This window comes from Sinocyclocheilus anshuiensis, unplaced genomic scaffold (assembly GCF_001515605.1).
Source record: "Sinocyclocheilus anshuiensis isolate Anshui unplaced genomic scaffold, SAMN03320099.WGS_v1.1 scaffold521, whole genome shotgun sequence".
Classification (NCBI taxonomy): Eukaryota; Metazoa; Chordata; class Actinopteri; order Cypriniformes; family Cyprinidae; genus Sinocyclocheilus; species Sinocyclocheilus anshuiensis.
Window position 1 is genome coordinate 114362 of NW_015540882.1, and position 15848 is coordinate 130209.

Genomic DNA, 15848 nt, shown 5'->3' on the forward strand with positions numbered 1-15848 from the left:
TCAACCTAAACTTTTTACAATTTACGATTTTACCACAACTGTCGGCAGGGAGTTTTTATGTGAGTTGGTAGTGTCGTAAATAGATAATACCTGTAGTATAATACATAGTTCCTGTAACTTATAAAACTTTTTTTTGTAAACTTTAAATATATTTTTTTACAAGTGAATATGTAATGTCAACATTGATGAAGATTAGTACCCAGACACTCAATTTATTATAGGATAAACTGTTTTGACAAATAAATAAATGAATAAAAAAAAAAAAAAACCAGGTCTTAACCTTGTGACTACATTGTGTGCATATTTTCAAGCAGCTTTGATGCTGGATTCATGGTTAAAAATACTTTTTATTATAAAAAGTTACCCATGTGACAGTAAAGGAAATGATTCATTAGCAGTTGAGGGTTTGAACTCATCAGTCTGCAGGTGTGGTGGAGCTGTTGTGTTCAGCCATTGTCTTTCACTACCAGTTTGTCATAGTGGATTTATTTTTATTTTTTTGCCTTGTTTTCTAGCACAAATATCCAAAAATATGTTTATTTGGGAAATTGCATAAGATATCAAGATCTATTTTCATTTGTTTTCTTAAATTAAGTCTATTTTCTTACAAATCTAGTAATCAGAAAGGGAAAGGCCGCCTCACTCAGCTAGGACTCGAACCAGGGACCTTCTTGCTGTGAGGAAAAGTGCTATATGTTGAGCCACCACGCTCCTACTGCTTCATTTCAAATATTTTAAGATTTAACCTTGCTAAATTTTGCTGCAGTTATAACTAAAACAAAACAAATAGAAATTCCTTGTAATGAGTTGTCAGCTACGCATATTTCAAAATACCACAAGATGAGCTACAGCGGGCATCATAAACAGAGCCCCATTTGTCTTCTTCAACCATGGTGCCCTGCCTGTCTGTTTCCAACAGACTGCTGTGACCTGTTTCGAAAGAAAAATGGAGCAGCCTCCTTTAGCAGGGTGGGTCATGACTGGCTGAATTGAGCTTGTCAGGTCTTGTTGCAGAACAAATGACTTCAAATGCAGAGCGACCTGCTGCGATACCTGCAAGAAAAAAAAAACATGATCGTGCTAAGATACACAGTCATGATAGCACACCCACAACGAAAAAGGACAGTACAATACTTCTTATTCTGACAAGTGCTTTAAAAGGATAAAGTGTACTTCATCAGTTGTTGTGAATCACATTTTGACAGAGATCTGAGAACCCGTTTGTGATGTTTTGGAAGGATTTGTGAATGTATAGCTCATAAAAATCCAAGTAGTCCTATTATTTATGATAATAATCTTATGTAAGAAGATACAGGAGATCTTGAACTGCACTAATCCATTCAATGTGTTATTATAGTTAACTAAAACACAAACCATAAAAAAACCTTAAACTTATTTTATGTTTTGACTCATGTCATATATAAAATAAAAGCATAAAATTTGATGACCTATTTTTGCAATAGAGGCCTATTCAAGTGCAATGTGTAGTGTTGAAAGCGATATCAAAGAACCTCAGAAGAAGCTGTGGAGGACTTAAAAGGGTTTCTTAGCACTTGGTCCTTGATAAGTTGACAGGATGATTAACAAATGCACGAAACTGAATACTGTTACTACTCTCATAGGTATTCTATATAGACCAGTTCAAGGACATGCCACAGAATCTTCAAAGAAGTGACCACTGATAGAGCCCTAGGGGGACAGCTAAAGGTCTGCTGGCATCTCTTACACTTGATAATGTTCACATTCTTGAATCTACCACTAAAAACAGTTCATCACAGTATGCATATGTAATTATATTGCTGCCAATATCAGGATTGCTTAAGAGTTTCTGGCAGGAATCCATTCTGCATGTCCCTGTAGCTCAAATAGTAGTGCATATTGCTAGGGTACAACATTAAAGTTGTGGGTTTGATTCCCAGGTAAATCATAAATAGATCACTTGAAAACAATGTAAGTTGTTTTGGTTAGAAATGTCCTCTAAACAGTGCATATCAACAGCAAAACCACCCTAATTCCAAATGTGGGGTGTAATGGACCCAAAGCAACTTACAGTGCATTTATTTTAGAGACAATTCAACTGGAGTAACCTGAGTGCCTTACTCAAGGGCACAGTGCTGATAGCTCAAGGATTGCATCTTGCAGGAACCCTCAATCCTTTTTTGACAGCCCAGAAGTGAACCCACTGCACCAGGAAGTATTATGTTGTGGGACTGTGGGATTGATTTATGACCTTCTGGGTGTATCCAAATGCAGCATGTCAGGACAGGCCTGTGAACTCAACATGCAAGTGAAAATGGGTTATGCAACATAAAACATGAATAAAATAACATGCTGATCTAATCTAAAAAATGGCATTATTGTTGGTATAGATCAGTATATTCTGATCAGTACAGACTGTGTGTGTTCTTGCGGGGCCATTAGCCAACCAATGTTGTCATGATGTAATTTTCCTGAAGTGATTAATCACATGACATTTATGGCCCACGATTGACTAAAAAAGTTAAGTTGTTCTGCGTCCAAATTCACATATTGAATTTATTATTATTATTTATAAGTATGTACTGCATTTGAGAATTTGCTCTGAGAACTTACTTTAACTTAACATGCTACATCCTCCATGTTGGCAACGCCATGTACAAAATCGGTCATGCCACTGTTCCTTGGCATTTACGAATATGATGATTCCTCTACCGTGGCATCATGGGAAAAGTCTCTGGATGCGTATTTCACAATATCGGAAGATGTAATTGGTTATTCAATTACATGGAATTTTTTTGCATGCTGTTTTTTGAATGCTACCACTAACATGGATGGAAATTCTAACCTCTGGCCTTCTATCCACCATCTCAGACTCTCTTTTGTTGGGAGCTGATAGCCTTGTGGGCAGTACACTGACACATAGTGTGGACATGCTTAAGCAACCCAACTCCTTACTGGAATAAATCTTATCCCTGTTTTGTGATCTAATATATGGGAAGGTTGTCAAGAAAGAGAACATTCCCTCAATCCATAACTGAGAATATAGGAACTAGTTTTCACCCTTTCATCTTGCTTCCATCACATTTTCTCCTCCTTGCTACTTCTTGTCTTCTGTTTAATCCTCCGCTTGCAGTTGCCATCATGGACAGCTGCACTGGATACGATAAACAAGACCCTGCCGCCTCAGGCACAGCTGTGGGGGTGTAGTATTTACACAAATGTATGTACTGGGGGGGAACTGAACTTGTATGTGTTTGTAATACAATCTTATGCTTTTTCCAAGACCTGAGACGTGAGCTGGTAGCAGCAGAGAGGTGTTAGAAAGGCAAGACTGACCCTGACATTGCCCAGCCTGTTGAAGTTGATCCCCAAGTCTCTCCTGGATCCTCTCTGAGCTTCTCTTGGCTCATTAAGTTTCTGCTCGATGTCGGCAGAACCACATTTTTAGAGTTAAACTCCGTGCACGCCGAAGAGCTGCGAGATCTCGGTCTGCTCCGGAGGCCTACACCATCACCGACCCCCACTACTGCATCTCGCCCACAGCGGAGGCGCCACAAGCGGCGTGAGAGGAAGCAGAAGAGGGGTAAGCGCGGAGGTATCCGGGCTAGGCTAGAATTGACAATAAAGCAGACTTGACTTGACTTGACTTGATTAACACTGACTTTTGAATGAGGTTGAAGATTTGACTTGATCAGCTTGAGTCAATGTGCCAGCAAGTAGATGTCTACCCATCATGCATGCCACTGGTGAAATAACTAATGTAGACTCCAGATGGTGTAGACTCATCTGAAACTGACATTGCCTATCAACATATCTGAGGATGAAAGTGCACCTTGATGTTATTCTTCAAGTATATTTAAAAGAGGCCACCTAGTAAGAGCTACAGTATGCAGGTAAACATCACTCCCTTGGCCTAAAGAGCCAATGCACTAGTGACTAATGCTTAGAGACTGCCATCTTTAGCATCCATGTTAGCGCCCACCTCCCATGCTGGCTGGTTTGAGTGGAACCGGTTGCAATGGTGCCGTGACCCAGATTAGGGTGAATGTAACGGAGGCTGACTTGTAAGAGCTGTACAGGTAAAATATCATTCTCCTGACCTCAAGAGGTACATTAGCAAATGTTGCTAGAGGCTGCTGTCTTTAGCATCCTTGTTAGTGCCCACCTCCCATGCTGGCTGTCACTGGTTTGAGTGGAACCGGTTGCACTGGTGCTGTGACCCAGGTAAGAGCTGTGCAGGTAAAACATCACTCCCCTGAGGTGCACTGGTAAAAGTGACATGGAGTGTGGCCAAGCATGGTGTCCCATATTCAGAATTTGTGCTCTGCATTTAACCCATCCAAGTGCACACACACACAGCAGTGAGTAATGAACACACATCCGGAGCAGTGGGCAGCCATCTTTGCTGCGGTGCCCAGGGAGAAATTGGGGATTTGGAAGTAAAACATCACTCCGCTGGCCTAAAGAGGTGCATTAGCAACTGACTCAGTAGACTGCTGTTTTAGTATCCTAATTAGTGACCCCGCCTTCCATGCTGGTTGACTCTGGTTTGAATCCCATTTGGAGTGGTGTGACTAGGACTAGTTACATACACCTATAACCTCAATGTTCCTTCAAGATCCATTGCATGTTGTTTGTTGAAAAGACAGTTGAAAGAATAGACAGGAAATCAAGATACTCAAACCTACTGTGTTTCTCTTTCTGCCCACTAGCTCCCCTGATAGCACACTTATCACGGATACGTCCAATTGACATCTGCATTACATCGGCAAGATGTTTTTTTTTTTTTGTGTTTGCTCATCTGCAATACATCTATAGGACGTTTCCTATCAGATGTCAAATAGATGTTTATAAGATGTCTTTAAGATGTTTATTATTTAGAATGTATACAGAACTGACATCTTAAAGACGTCTATCTGATGTTTGTACTCAGCAGATGCTTTCCAGCGATCTTTAACAGACATCTTGTAGATGTACGTGCACTATCTGAGTCTGTGGTCTAGTAACCTTAGATTTTTGGTGGGTTGGGGTTTGAAATGAATAAAACCATTAAGTGTAGGGCTGCACGATAAATCGCATGCGATATTTAACGCGCATCTTGTCAGAAAGCCGGTTCTGTAATCAGCGGTAAATCTCCATCACGTGCGTGCTTTCACATTGAGCAGCATTAACTACACAGAGCCGTTGTTCACTGACGAGCTGCGCAAAACTGCTCAATGTGAAAGCACGCACGTGATGGAGATTTACCACTGATTACAGAACCGGCTTTTTTGACAAGATGCGCATTAAATATCGCATGCGATTTATCGTGCAGCCCTAATTAAGTGCATCCTGTTCCACCTACCTCTGCACTATTCGGTGTAATTTTGTGTCCATGCTGCAAAATGTAGTGAGTTTGTAATACACTAGTACTAGTATGATTAGTGCAGCCTTCCCTATGTAGCAGTAAATGCTAATCCTAATGCTAACACACCACAAGTGTTTGAAACATCATTCCCTTAAAATAGAAATGGTGAATGCATCTCTCTAGAAAAAAAGTAAATTGTTCCATTTGAGACAACACTACCCTTACAGGGTAATCCACTAGGCCAGGGTGTCTTTGGGTTACTTTGACCCTCAAAGTCCACAGTCCTGAAGAGTTTAGCTCCCACCCTAATCAAACACACCTGAACAAGTTAATCAAGACCTTCAGGATTACTAGAAAGTTACAGGCAGGTAAACTTGATCAGGGCTGGAGATAAACTCTGCAGGACAGTGGAGCTCAAGTTGCACTAGACATGGTACATAGTGTTTAAGGAAAGCAAACGGTACATTTAGAATGCAAGTATTCTTATAGGTATTTAAATTTCAGTTATAACAGTTCCTGTTTTGTGCACACAGACTCTTTCACCTTTAAGTTAGAGTTGTGAGAACCTGCTGTCTGAATCTACTCACTTGGAGAGCAATTAAGTAAGCAATTTTGTGTTTGATCCTAAAATTTGACAGTATCAACAGATTTTTAGCTTTTCCTCCATTCCTTTCAGTCACCTTCAGGTTCACCAGAAGAGGTCTTCCAATTGTGTTGGTGTATGTCCTGGATTCCATTGAATCTGGGTGGAATATGAACTCATAAAATGCTTGATTTTTCCGGGTTGATTTTACTATTGACCATGGGGAAGGATACCTTTACTGTTTCCCATGCAGACTCTTATATCAAATAACAGTCTGTTCTTGAAAACTCTCCCATAGGAGGAATTTCATTGTCTGCAAACTGCAGTGATTGTAACAACAGAACTGTGCCAAACATCCCATTACAGTCTCTTTGGGGAGTTTCACAGATAGCCATGTAGAAAAGAGACATCGCATAATCCTAAACTTGCATCTGAACGATCTGAGAAGATCGTTGGTGCCTCTCTCCCCTCCCTCCAGGACATTTACAACACCCGTCTCACCTGCAATTTAATAGCTCTTAAGATCATATCTATTGATTTACAGATCCAGGATCACTTGACATTTCAATTTACCAACCTGCCCAGACCTTCATTCATTTTCGTGCACATTCATTCCGCAAAAGAATAGACATAAATAGACGGGCTATTGTATCTCGGATACAATGGAGCACATCCTCTGTGGCTGGACCCGTAATGTGCAAATTCCTCCTACGCTTTCACTGTTACAACCCAGCCGAGCCCAAGTTAAACAGTGGCAACATAAATCATGCATTCATAAGAAAAGGCACAGCTGCTCCTAGCACAGGTGCATGACATTCCCAACCAAGTGTCGGAAGAGGAAATGAGGTAGTGGCTTGCTTGCTGATTGCGTGTGGGTGCGAGCACATGTGCATTCGTCTGCGAAATAGACTATTACTGCCCCAGGTAATAATACATCACCAAAATCTGTGCACAACCGACCCATTTTCTGCAATATCATTGCATTTTCTCTAGAAGAACAAGACTAGAGTCATCATCAGTCATCAAAACCATGATTATTTGAGTCATTATATCCCATAAAATTGATCAGGGGTTTTCCCTGACTAGGTAACACCCAAGACACCCTGTTTAAGGTTTGCTTTATTTCATTTACAGAAAGCAGGACACCGAACTGCTGCTGGAGAGATGTGAATGAGTAATGAGAGGTCAAACATATTGAAAAAAGCTTGTGCCAGGGACTTTCCACCCAGAGCCGTAATGCATTTCTCAAAGAACTTATGCTAGGCGGTAAAAGTGCAAATTTATGTAATTTTACCTCAGAGAGATTGTTTTACTTTCTCTGTCTCATTCTCTCTCCGTGGCTTTCTAGACAGCTGCAGAATATGATACATTTATGCTGTAGATTTATAACAGATATTATTAAAAATTACCACATTTTCAGACACATCGGAGAGAGTCGCCCTAAAATATCACTTAAGCTATATGTATGGTTTGAAATTCAATATAAAATCAGATTTGTCCAAATTTATTTCAGGGCGGAATTCGGGTGGGTTTTTCGTAATTCAGGATATGTATATATATATATATAGAGAGAGAGATATAGATATATATTCTATAAGATATATAATATCTATAGTGTAACCACAAAAATAAAAATGTTAAAAATACTAAAATATAAGAAATCTATATAAAATATAAAACCTACTTTTGGTAAAGATTTGTGTGAGAAAAAAAAAACTATTCTGGAAAAAAAAAAAACGCTCAAGTTGACCACTTTTATAATGATATTTATATGACAGGATGTGGCTCTATCCTGATTTCCTTGAAATTTGATCTCACAGGAAGGAACTTGTCAAGTCTTTGTCAAACCGAATTTCATTATCAGGCGGCATCTGAGTGTGGCTTTAAAAGTTTCGAATGCCTGAAGCCAAACATTCAGGTTATTTCAGCACAGACATGTACGCCCACAAAGAATTGAAGTGCTGCTTAAAAAAACGGACAGGATGCATTACATGTAAACGGACACAATACCTCTATACACACATACATTTCACTTCTACTGTACAATAGATGACTGACTCCTTTTGCGAGCGCAATTGAATGCCACTTTAGGAGTTACATTCTTTCATCGGGTCTCTGATTGGCTCTTTTTCACTCGTGCGGTCACAGGTGAAGAATGAGAGGTATGACTCAGGTGAGGGCTCACCTGACTGTGAGGGCAAATTCCCCCCCAAATAATTTTACCATATACGTCTGAAACACCAAAAAATGTTCAAATATGGTAAATATTGACTATATCATACAAGTGGGCTCCTAAATGAAAAGCTGTTGCCAAAACAATGGTATATTTATTTTAATCTAACTGAAGAATGAATTGAGTCATGCTCTGAAGAGAAGTTGTAAAGATAACAGAGTAATAATGTCATAATTTTGTAACTAAATAAAGAGAAGCACAAATGAGATGGTGCACTTGTGTTAAAACTTTCTTGCGACCATCTCTGATTAATTGCAAAGGGTAAATGTCGGTATGGTCCAAACTAAAGGCAGGTAAAGTTTTCTGAAGAATCAGCGAGTCGTCATATGGTTGAGCATTAAACAAACTGACTTTGGACTGCAGTAATGAGTACAATTTTAAGATCAAACAAGTGACTGGTGGGTGTAGCTTATCTTTTAGATATGAGACGAAAGATACATTTCTTGCTGTAAACCCAACCATAAGTATACAACACTCTCCGGTTCCACCTGCATGACTGTGAAGTTTGATGTTCAAAAGTGTTTGTTTGAGACACAGACCATTGTGTCTCTGTATAATATATACTATATATAGTAAAGTGTTAGTATGTACATTAGTACAACAGTAGTTAGTAATTAAATAAACTAAATAAAACAAATTAGTAAATAAATAAAGTACAAATATGTGTTCTGAATATTTTTAATTAAATTATATTCCTTTTTTATATAAAAAAAAATCTCCAAAATGTGTATTTTATGTTAAAATGCTTAAGAAATACTACTACTACTACTAATAATAAACATTTAAATGGATTTTAGATTAATTTTAATTTTGTGTCCTAAATATATTTTACTAAATACACTTCATTAAATACTTAATAAAACATTTTTTTTTACTAAATACACTTCATTAAATACTTAATAAAACAAATTTGTGTTTTAATTTTCCTAAATATACTACAGAAAAATGTCCTGAATATTTTTTAAATGAAGTAATCCTAGGGTTACATAATCCAATAAATAAATAAAACAATATGAAAAATAGTCCAAAATTGGTATTTTTTTATTAAGTACACAAGAACATTTCAATAGAAATCTGTGCCCTAAATATCTTTTAATAAATAAACTTCATACATCAATTTTCCTAAATATGCTAAATAAAATGCTTCATAAAAAGAAAGCATGTCCAGTTTTGTCTATGAAAAACATTTCAATTCAAATGTGTGCCCTAAATAGTAAAAGCAGTAAGAGACTCGAGGCCGGGTTGTGTGTTAATGGAATTGTAGCTTAATTCTGTTTAGCTGTGATTATATTCACAGTATATCGCAGCCTTTGCACCTTTTTTAATTAAACCATATAAATTATATATACAGTATTGATCTGGTTTAGAAGTGATTTAGCCTAATCTGTAATCAATGGGTTTATATTTCATAAGAAATTAGACCTTTAAGTAATTTCAACCGTTATAACTAAAAACCATAGTTGTGTCAGTGCCAAAAATGTAAAGGTTTGCTTCAAAACGCATGGCATAAGAAACAAAAACGTCTTGTGTCATGACATTAATGCTGCTTTCATCCTTCGAAAGTGACTCGAAAACAATAAAACTCAATAAGACGATAAACTTTAAATAGCCATGACATATGCAGGGTTTGTGGTCTCCATCCAGATATCCGCACACAACTCATCCAGACCTCCAGGCCCCGCGAGAGAATACAAAGTGAACCTGAGCCTCCGAGTCTGTCAGGAGCCCATAGCTGAGGGGGCATATTAGCCAGACATATTTCTTGACTGGATGCTGCTCCTCAGATCAGCGTGTCTCTTTGATCAGTATAGTAGCTGGATACGACTTCAAAGCCGAGCCTCGATCATCTGTAAAGCTGCGTAATTCCACAGAGAGCTCTGGTTTTCTCACTTACTCTATTGACACTTCAACAAAGAAACATGCACTGCTAGGTCTACATAACCAAAGCCCATATTATTAGTTATTTTGACCCTTGAATGCATTATAACTAATAAGAAACACCATTTGGGTATAGAAAAATAGGTTTTGTAGGAGTTTTAATGCTGTTTGAACCAATGACACACATTTATAACATGTAATGATGAGCTTGTTATCACATGACTGATTGATAAGATGCCGGCGTTTATTGTAGTTTGGGTGGATCACACATTTTATAATCGTATCTATGCCTACACCTGTTCATAAGGGCAAATGTGACGATTACAGCCGCAATAAAGCATTAAAAGAACCCGAAGAAACACCATCCAGCTCTTGTGTTAGTTTTTAAGGATTTTGTCATGAAAATGTTAGCATGTAATAAATGTTTTCAGCGGGTGTGGCTCACTACACAAGCATATAGCTATAGCTATACAACAGGTCTATTGAGTTTTTATCTGACGCACAATGACGCCACATTTCTGAATGAACAAGTCACTTCTACGACAAGGGACTTTCCACTCCTTCAAGAAACGCCTGGGTTTCTTTCAGAAATAACTGAAGGGGTTGTGACAAAACCACAAAATAAAATGATCATTGTAACAGCTAGTAAAATATCTGGAAACAAATGCTGAAATGCAGTTTATTATTATTATGTAACTATTGTTTAAGGACTACAAAACTAGTGCACATCCACATTATGACTCACAAAAATATTGTAAAATATTATAAATAATTGTAATGAATAATGTATTTTAAATAAATAAATCAAATTTAAAAATAATTTAAAAAATCCACTACAAGATACTTTTACTCCTCAGAAATGAGGATGTTCTGACAAAAGCCACAAAATATCATTATAATACTTTTGTAAACATGTAAATGCTGAAATGCCCTATTATTTAACTGTTTAAGGAAAGCGCACAACCGAACTGTCACATGAAAACATTGCGAAATATTACGAATCAATTAAATTCAAAATCCATTAATCATAAATGAAGTCCAAATACAAACTCGGTTTTATGCACATTTATTTCAATAAATACATACATCATGAAATAACTTAATACGACATTGATATTTGCAGCATTCCTTTGTGTAAAAAATAAATAGATACATTTACATGTACATATCCGAAGCCTTATGGAGGCGCTTAAGAAAGTTCAAGGATTCAGTCTTGAGGGTTTTTGAGGGTTTTGCTTGTTGGAATCATTGCAGGTTTATTCCGAAGACCTTCACAGACCAGCTCAACGACAGTCCAGACTCTGAGCACATGGGCTCCTTTCAGTCATGCCGACATGCTTTGGTCCAAGCTTCAAGATTCAGTTCGCTGTATCTCTAAATGAATCAAAAAAAGGAGAATTCAGCAATTCAGGTTTCCTTCCATAGATACTACTATTCATCCGTAACCAACCTCTATAAATGAATGGTCTAAACCACACCAATTATGCCAAACAAGTACTCGAAAACATCTCATTTACAGTCTTTGTTCAACAAATATCCACATTTCAATAGAAGCTAGTTGATTTCTCACCATGTATGGCTTGGATTGGAAACATCTCAAGGTGCTCTAGCCTTGCATCTCTCCTGCTGTCCCAGAGAAGTGTTCTCCGATTCCTGTTGTGTTTTAAAGTCCTGAATGGCTTTTCTGTTCTGAAAGTCAATCAGAGCCATTGTGATCACGGCATTCCAGCAGTTCTCCTCGCCTGGGCACCTGAAGTCAATCTCCTTATTGTCTGTGGTCACGATAGTGAAGTACACGAACTTCCCAGTGCGCTCCACACAGTCCACCTTCTTGATGGACTGCAGCTTGAGCTCTTTGCTCTTGTTCTTCTTCTGGTTGTCCGCGTATATGTTCAGGCTGTCCGTGGTGAGGACGCAGGTCTTCCTCTTCCAGAGCTGGAGGAGGTTGTCGCTCCTCTTCTCCAGCTCGCCTTCCTTCAGGACGTGGGAGATCTCGGAGCCCGTCATTTTGGTGGCGCTTTTGGTAATGCTCGGGTTCTGCAAGAGAATACAAGAATACGAATGTCCCAGAGCTTCGTATGGTCTCCGCTGAAGTCGCCGTCCGACGCTGGGCTTCTTCATGCGTGCGTAAAATCCAGGCAGACGCGAGTAAAATGCGGTGGAGACCGGTGCCGTCTTATAAGTGCGCCGCGTGCGCCCGTCCCTCAAGGACGTCATGACAACTGTTGCTGGATTGTATGAATGGAAGCGAGTGGGCGGCATTCCGGCACTACAGAAAACTTTATACCTCTAACATGTCCGAACTTAGATTCTCATACAACTCAAATGATTTATGTAGAATCCGAATCGATCCAGAATAATATAGGCTAATACAGTATCATAAAACATAATAACATATTCGTCCGTTTGCGTGTTTTTAAATACAATAAATAATCATTTACAATTAATTAATATAATTACACACACATATTTAAATATATCATACATTTATTTTATTTTATTAAAACGCAAACGAGTACACATGAACTTCAGTCCCAGGATGCGGCTCATGAAGTTGATCCCTTTACTTAATGCCGCATTTTAAAATGATGATGGTGTAACTATTGTTTAATGACTACAATATACTAATAAAGACAACACTAGTGCACAACCACAATGTGACATGAAACTATTGTGAAATATTTTTATTATTTTATTATAATATATGTATTATAATTTTATTCAAATTATTTTTGAATGAATTATTTTTTATAAAATAAATATTCAAAAATAAAATAAAGCATTGTAAATAAGTTCACAAAGTCACTTCTACTACAAAGGACTCTCCACTCCTTCAAGAAACGGCTGGTTTTCTTTCAGAAATAACTGAGGATGTTCTGACAAAAGCCACAAAATATTATTATAACACTTTTGTAAACATTTAAATGCTGAAGTGCCCTATTAATGTTAAATTATGATGGTATAGACAGTTGTTTAAGGAAAGTGCACAACCAAATTGTGATATACAAATATTGTGGAAATATTATAAATCAATTAAATTAAATTAAATTCAAAAGTGATTTTAATCAAATCAGTACTTTTTTACTACATGGTATTTGTAAAGTATATATTAAAGAGTAAAATAGCATTTAAAAAAAAAGACAGACTGTAAAATAGACATCATCATATGAAATATGTAAAGATAAATATATAACAAATGTGACAGACAGACAAAGACAAAAAAATGTCTTTTTATTTGTAATCTGACCACTTAAGTAGTTGGGAATTCAGAATGAATGTGTACAATTATACATATTTAAAAATAATTTAATTAATACAAATATTGAATGAATATATATAATATTTAATGGCATATTTTCTATAATATAAATATACATATCAGAATTGGTCCTGCTTTTATAAGAGAAAATTACCAATTAAATGTTATTTTCAAAAACCTTTCTGGCAAATACAATCAAAATATTTTTTTTCAAGATGATGATGGATGGATGGATGGATGGATGGATGGATGGATGGATGGATTGGATTGGATTGGATTGGATGGATGGATGGATGGATTGGATGGATCGATGGATGGATGGATTGCATGGATGGATGGATGGATGGATTGGATTGGATAGATGATAGATTGGATGGATGGATGGATGCATGGATTGGATTGGATAGATGATAGATTGGATGGATGGATGGATGGATGGATTGGATAGATAGATAGATAGATAGATAGATAGATAGATAGATAGATAGATAGATAGACAGATAGATAGATATAGACCGTGTCATGACCTGATTTCAATAACGGCTTACTTTCTCAAAGTCAGAAGATTTTAGTTTTGCTTTTATTCACGTCTCATGTACAGTATGTGGGTGTACAGTAAGTATTGCTTCATATTATGATGGTTATAAAGATATAATATATGAGTATAATATGAGCTTACATGTGTATGGAGAGGATTTATGGGTGTGATACATTATGAGCTTTTACAACTATTCCTCAAACACAGAGTTGAGTAACATATTGATGAAGTAATATGAAGTGGGAGTGTGTGTATATGTTATATGAAGTAATTTTCTTCCCTACATTTGGTCTTTGAAAACAACAGTCCCAAAATCCAGACTGGGGTAATGAACTGAGAGTATCATAAATCCTATCAAACATCCTTTGATGAACCATCTTACCCTTTCCTTTAATTTCCACTCCTCAGTGGGCTGTTTTATGGTTACAGCAGGGTCTGTGTGTGTGTGTGTGTGTGTGTGTGGAGCGTCATGAAGAGACGAGGCATGTCTGCCGGATGACTCACATCAGTCCCGTTGAATCCTGAGGGAGGAGTCCTGCCAAAAAAGGAGTGCTGGGATTTTGCCAGCTCATTCTAGCTCTGGCCAGAGGTCACTTCTGATCCCATCTCAGCTATATCATAACTAATTTAGGATCAGAGGAAAGCGTATTCTTTAGCGTATTCTGCCTTTTTTCTGGTTTATTTTCTAAGCTCATATTCCCATTAAGGCTTTTTGGTTCTAGAGCCCAGTATGGGTGCCGGTGGGTGTATTTTGATTTCAGGCAGTGACCTCATTATCTGTGGGAAGTCGTATCAAGGTTTTGGGACATCAGAGGGATGAGGGTTGGGATCTGAGAAAGGAAGTTTAGACTGGTTTTGCAGAAATACGTTTCAGCAAGTCGGATTTTTCTGGTAATTTCCAACCAAATGAGTGAGGGACTTTTGTTGTGTGGCCTTTTAGAATGGTTTGAACTTTATATAGAATCTGGTTTAACTAATCAAGTCTGTTCAAGCCCAGTTCATGGTTGCCCTGTTTATGAATAACTACATACATACTGATTTATACTGTAATGAGTCTCCACCTTCACTTCACAAAAGCTGAACACAAGTTGCTCTAGTTTAATAGATCAAGCAGCTGTTGCATAACTGTGTCACTGCATATAGTGTGAAAAAAAGATTCTAGATTAGTATAAAATGCAGAACATTACATTTTTTGAAAATCATTAGGAAAAAATTCATTTTGATTCAAATTGAATATTCCTCATGGAAACAGTCAAACAATAAGTTTGTTGTTTTTATAATATGAATAGACATTATCATGTTAAATATGTATACATTTGTAACAAATCTGAAATAGACAGAAAACTAAAATATAAAATATTTAATATATAATTTAAAATACTTATAAAAATATGTACAATTATACATATTTAAAATATTTACAAGTTAATCATTATTTAAATATTTTTTTATCATATACATAAACAAAGTTTGGTTGAGCAGTTTTTATTATATATTGTTATATAATATACTATTAAAACTGATTTTGTTCATTGAAATAAAGAGAATATAGATAGATAGATAGATAGATAGATAGATAGATAGATAGATAGATAGATAGATAGATAGATAGACATTAGACATTAGATGGAATCTATAAAATATAGATATATATTAGATAGAAAAACTTTATTAGAAAATTAGAAATGTTGCCATGCAACTAACTGAAATAAAATAAGTTGAAGTTGAAGTACTAAAATTACTAAAACTAAAACTGAAATAATATATAAAATAAATAGGCTAAACAAATAAATATACAAAAATACTAATTACAAAAGCCTAAAACAAAATTACTCAAATTTAACAAAATTATAACTGAAAATAGAAAAGTAAAACGCTCCTGGCAAGAACAAGCAAAATAATTTAAGAGGCAAAATCCAACATGAATGGTCTGGATTATTGAAAATGATTGCATTGACTATATGAGCAAAACATTACTTTAAACATTACATTTAAAATTCCCCTGAAATATTTTGGCAAAAGTGATATAAA

General features: G+C 36.6%; 1 protein-coding gene across 1 annotated transcript; it reads right to left on the reverse strand.

The window, feature by feature from the left end:
- Window positions 1–11070: 11070 nt before the first annotated feature.
- On the reverse strand, window positions 11071–12248 carry LOC107688555 (pleckstrin homology-like domain family A member 2). Its single transcript, XM_016486252.1, has 2 exons — window positions 11591–12248; window positions 11071–11394 (listed from the first exon to the last, which is right to left on the reverse strand). The coding sequence occupies exon 1, from the start codon at window positions 12235–12237 to the stop codon at window positions 11617–11619; it is 621 nt and encodes a 206-aa protein (XP_016341738.1). The 5' UTR covers window positions 12238–12248; the 3' UTR covers window positions 11071–11394; window positions 11591–11616.
- Window positions 12249–15848: the final 3600 nt, after the last annotated feature.

Coding starts and splice junctions, on each gene's coding strand:
- LOC107688555 (XM_016486252.1), bottom strand. CDS start 12,237: ATGACGTCCTTGAGGGACGGGCGCACGCGGCGCACTTATAAGACGGCA.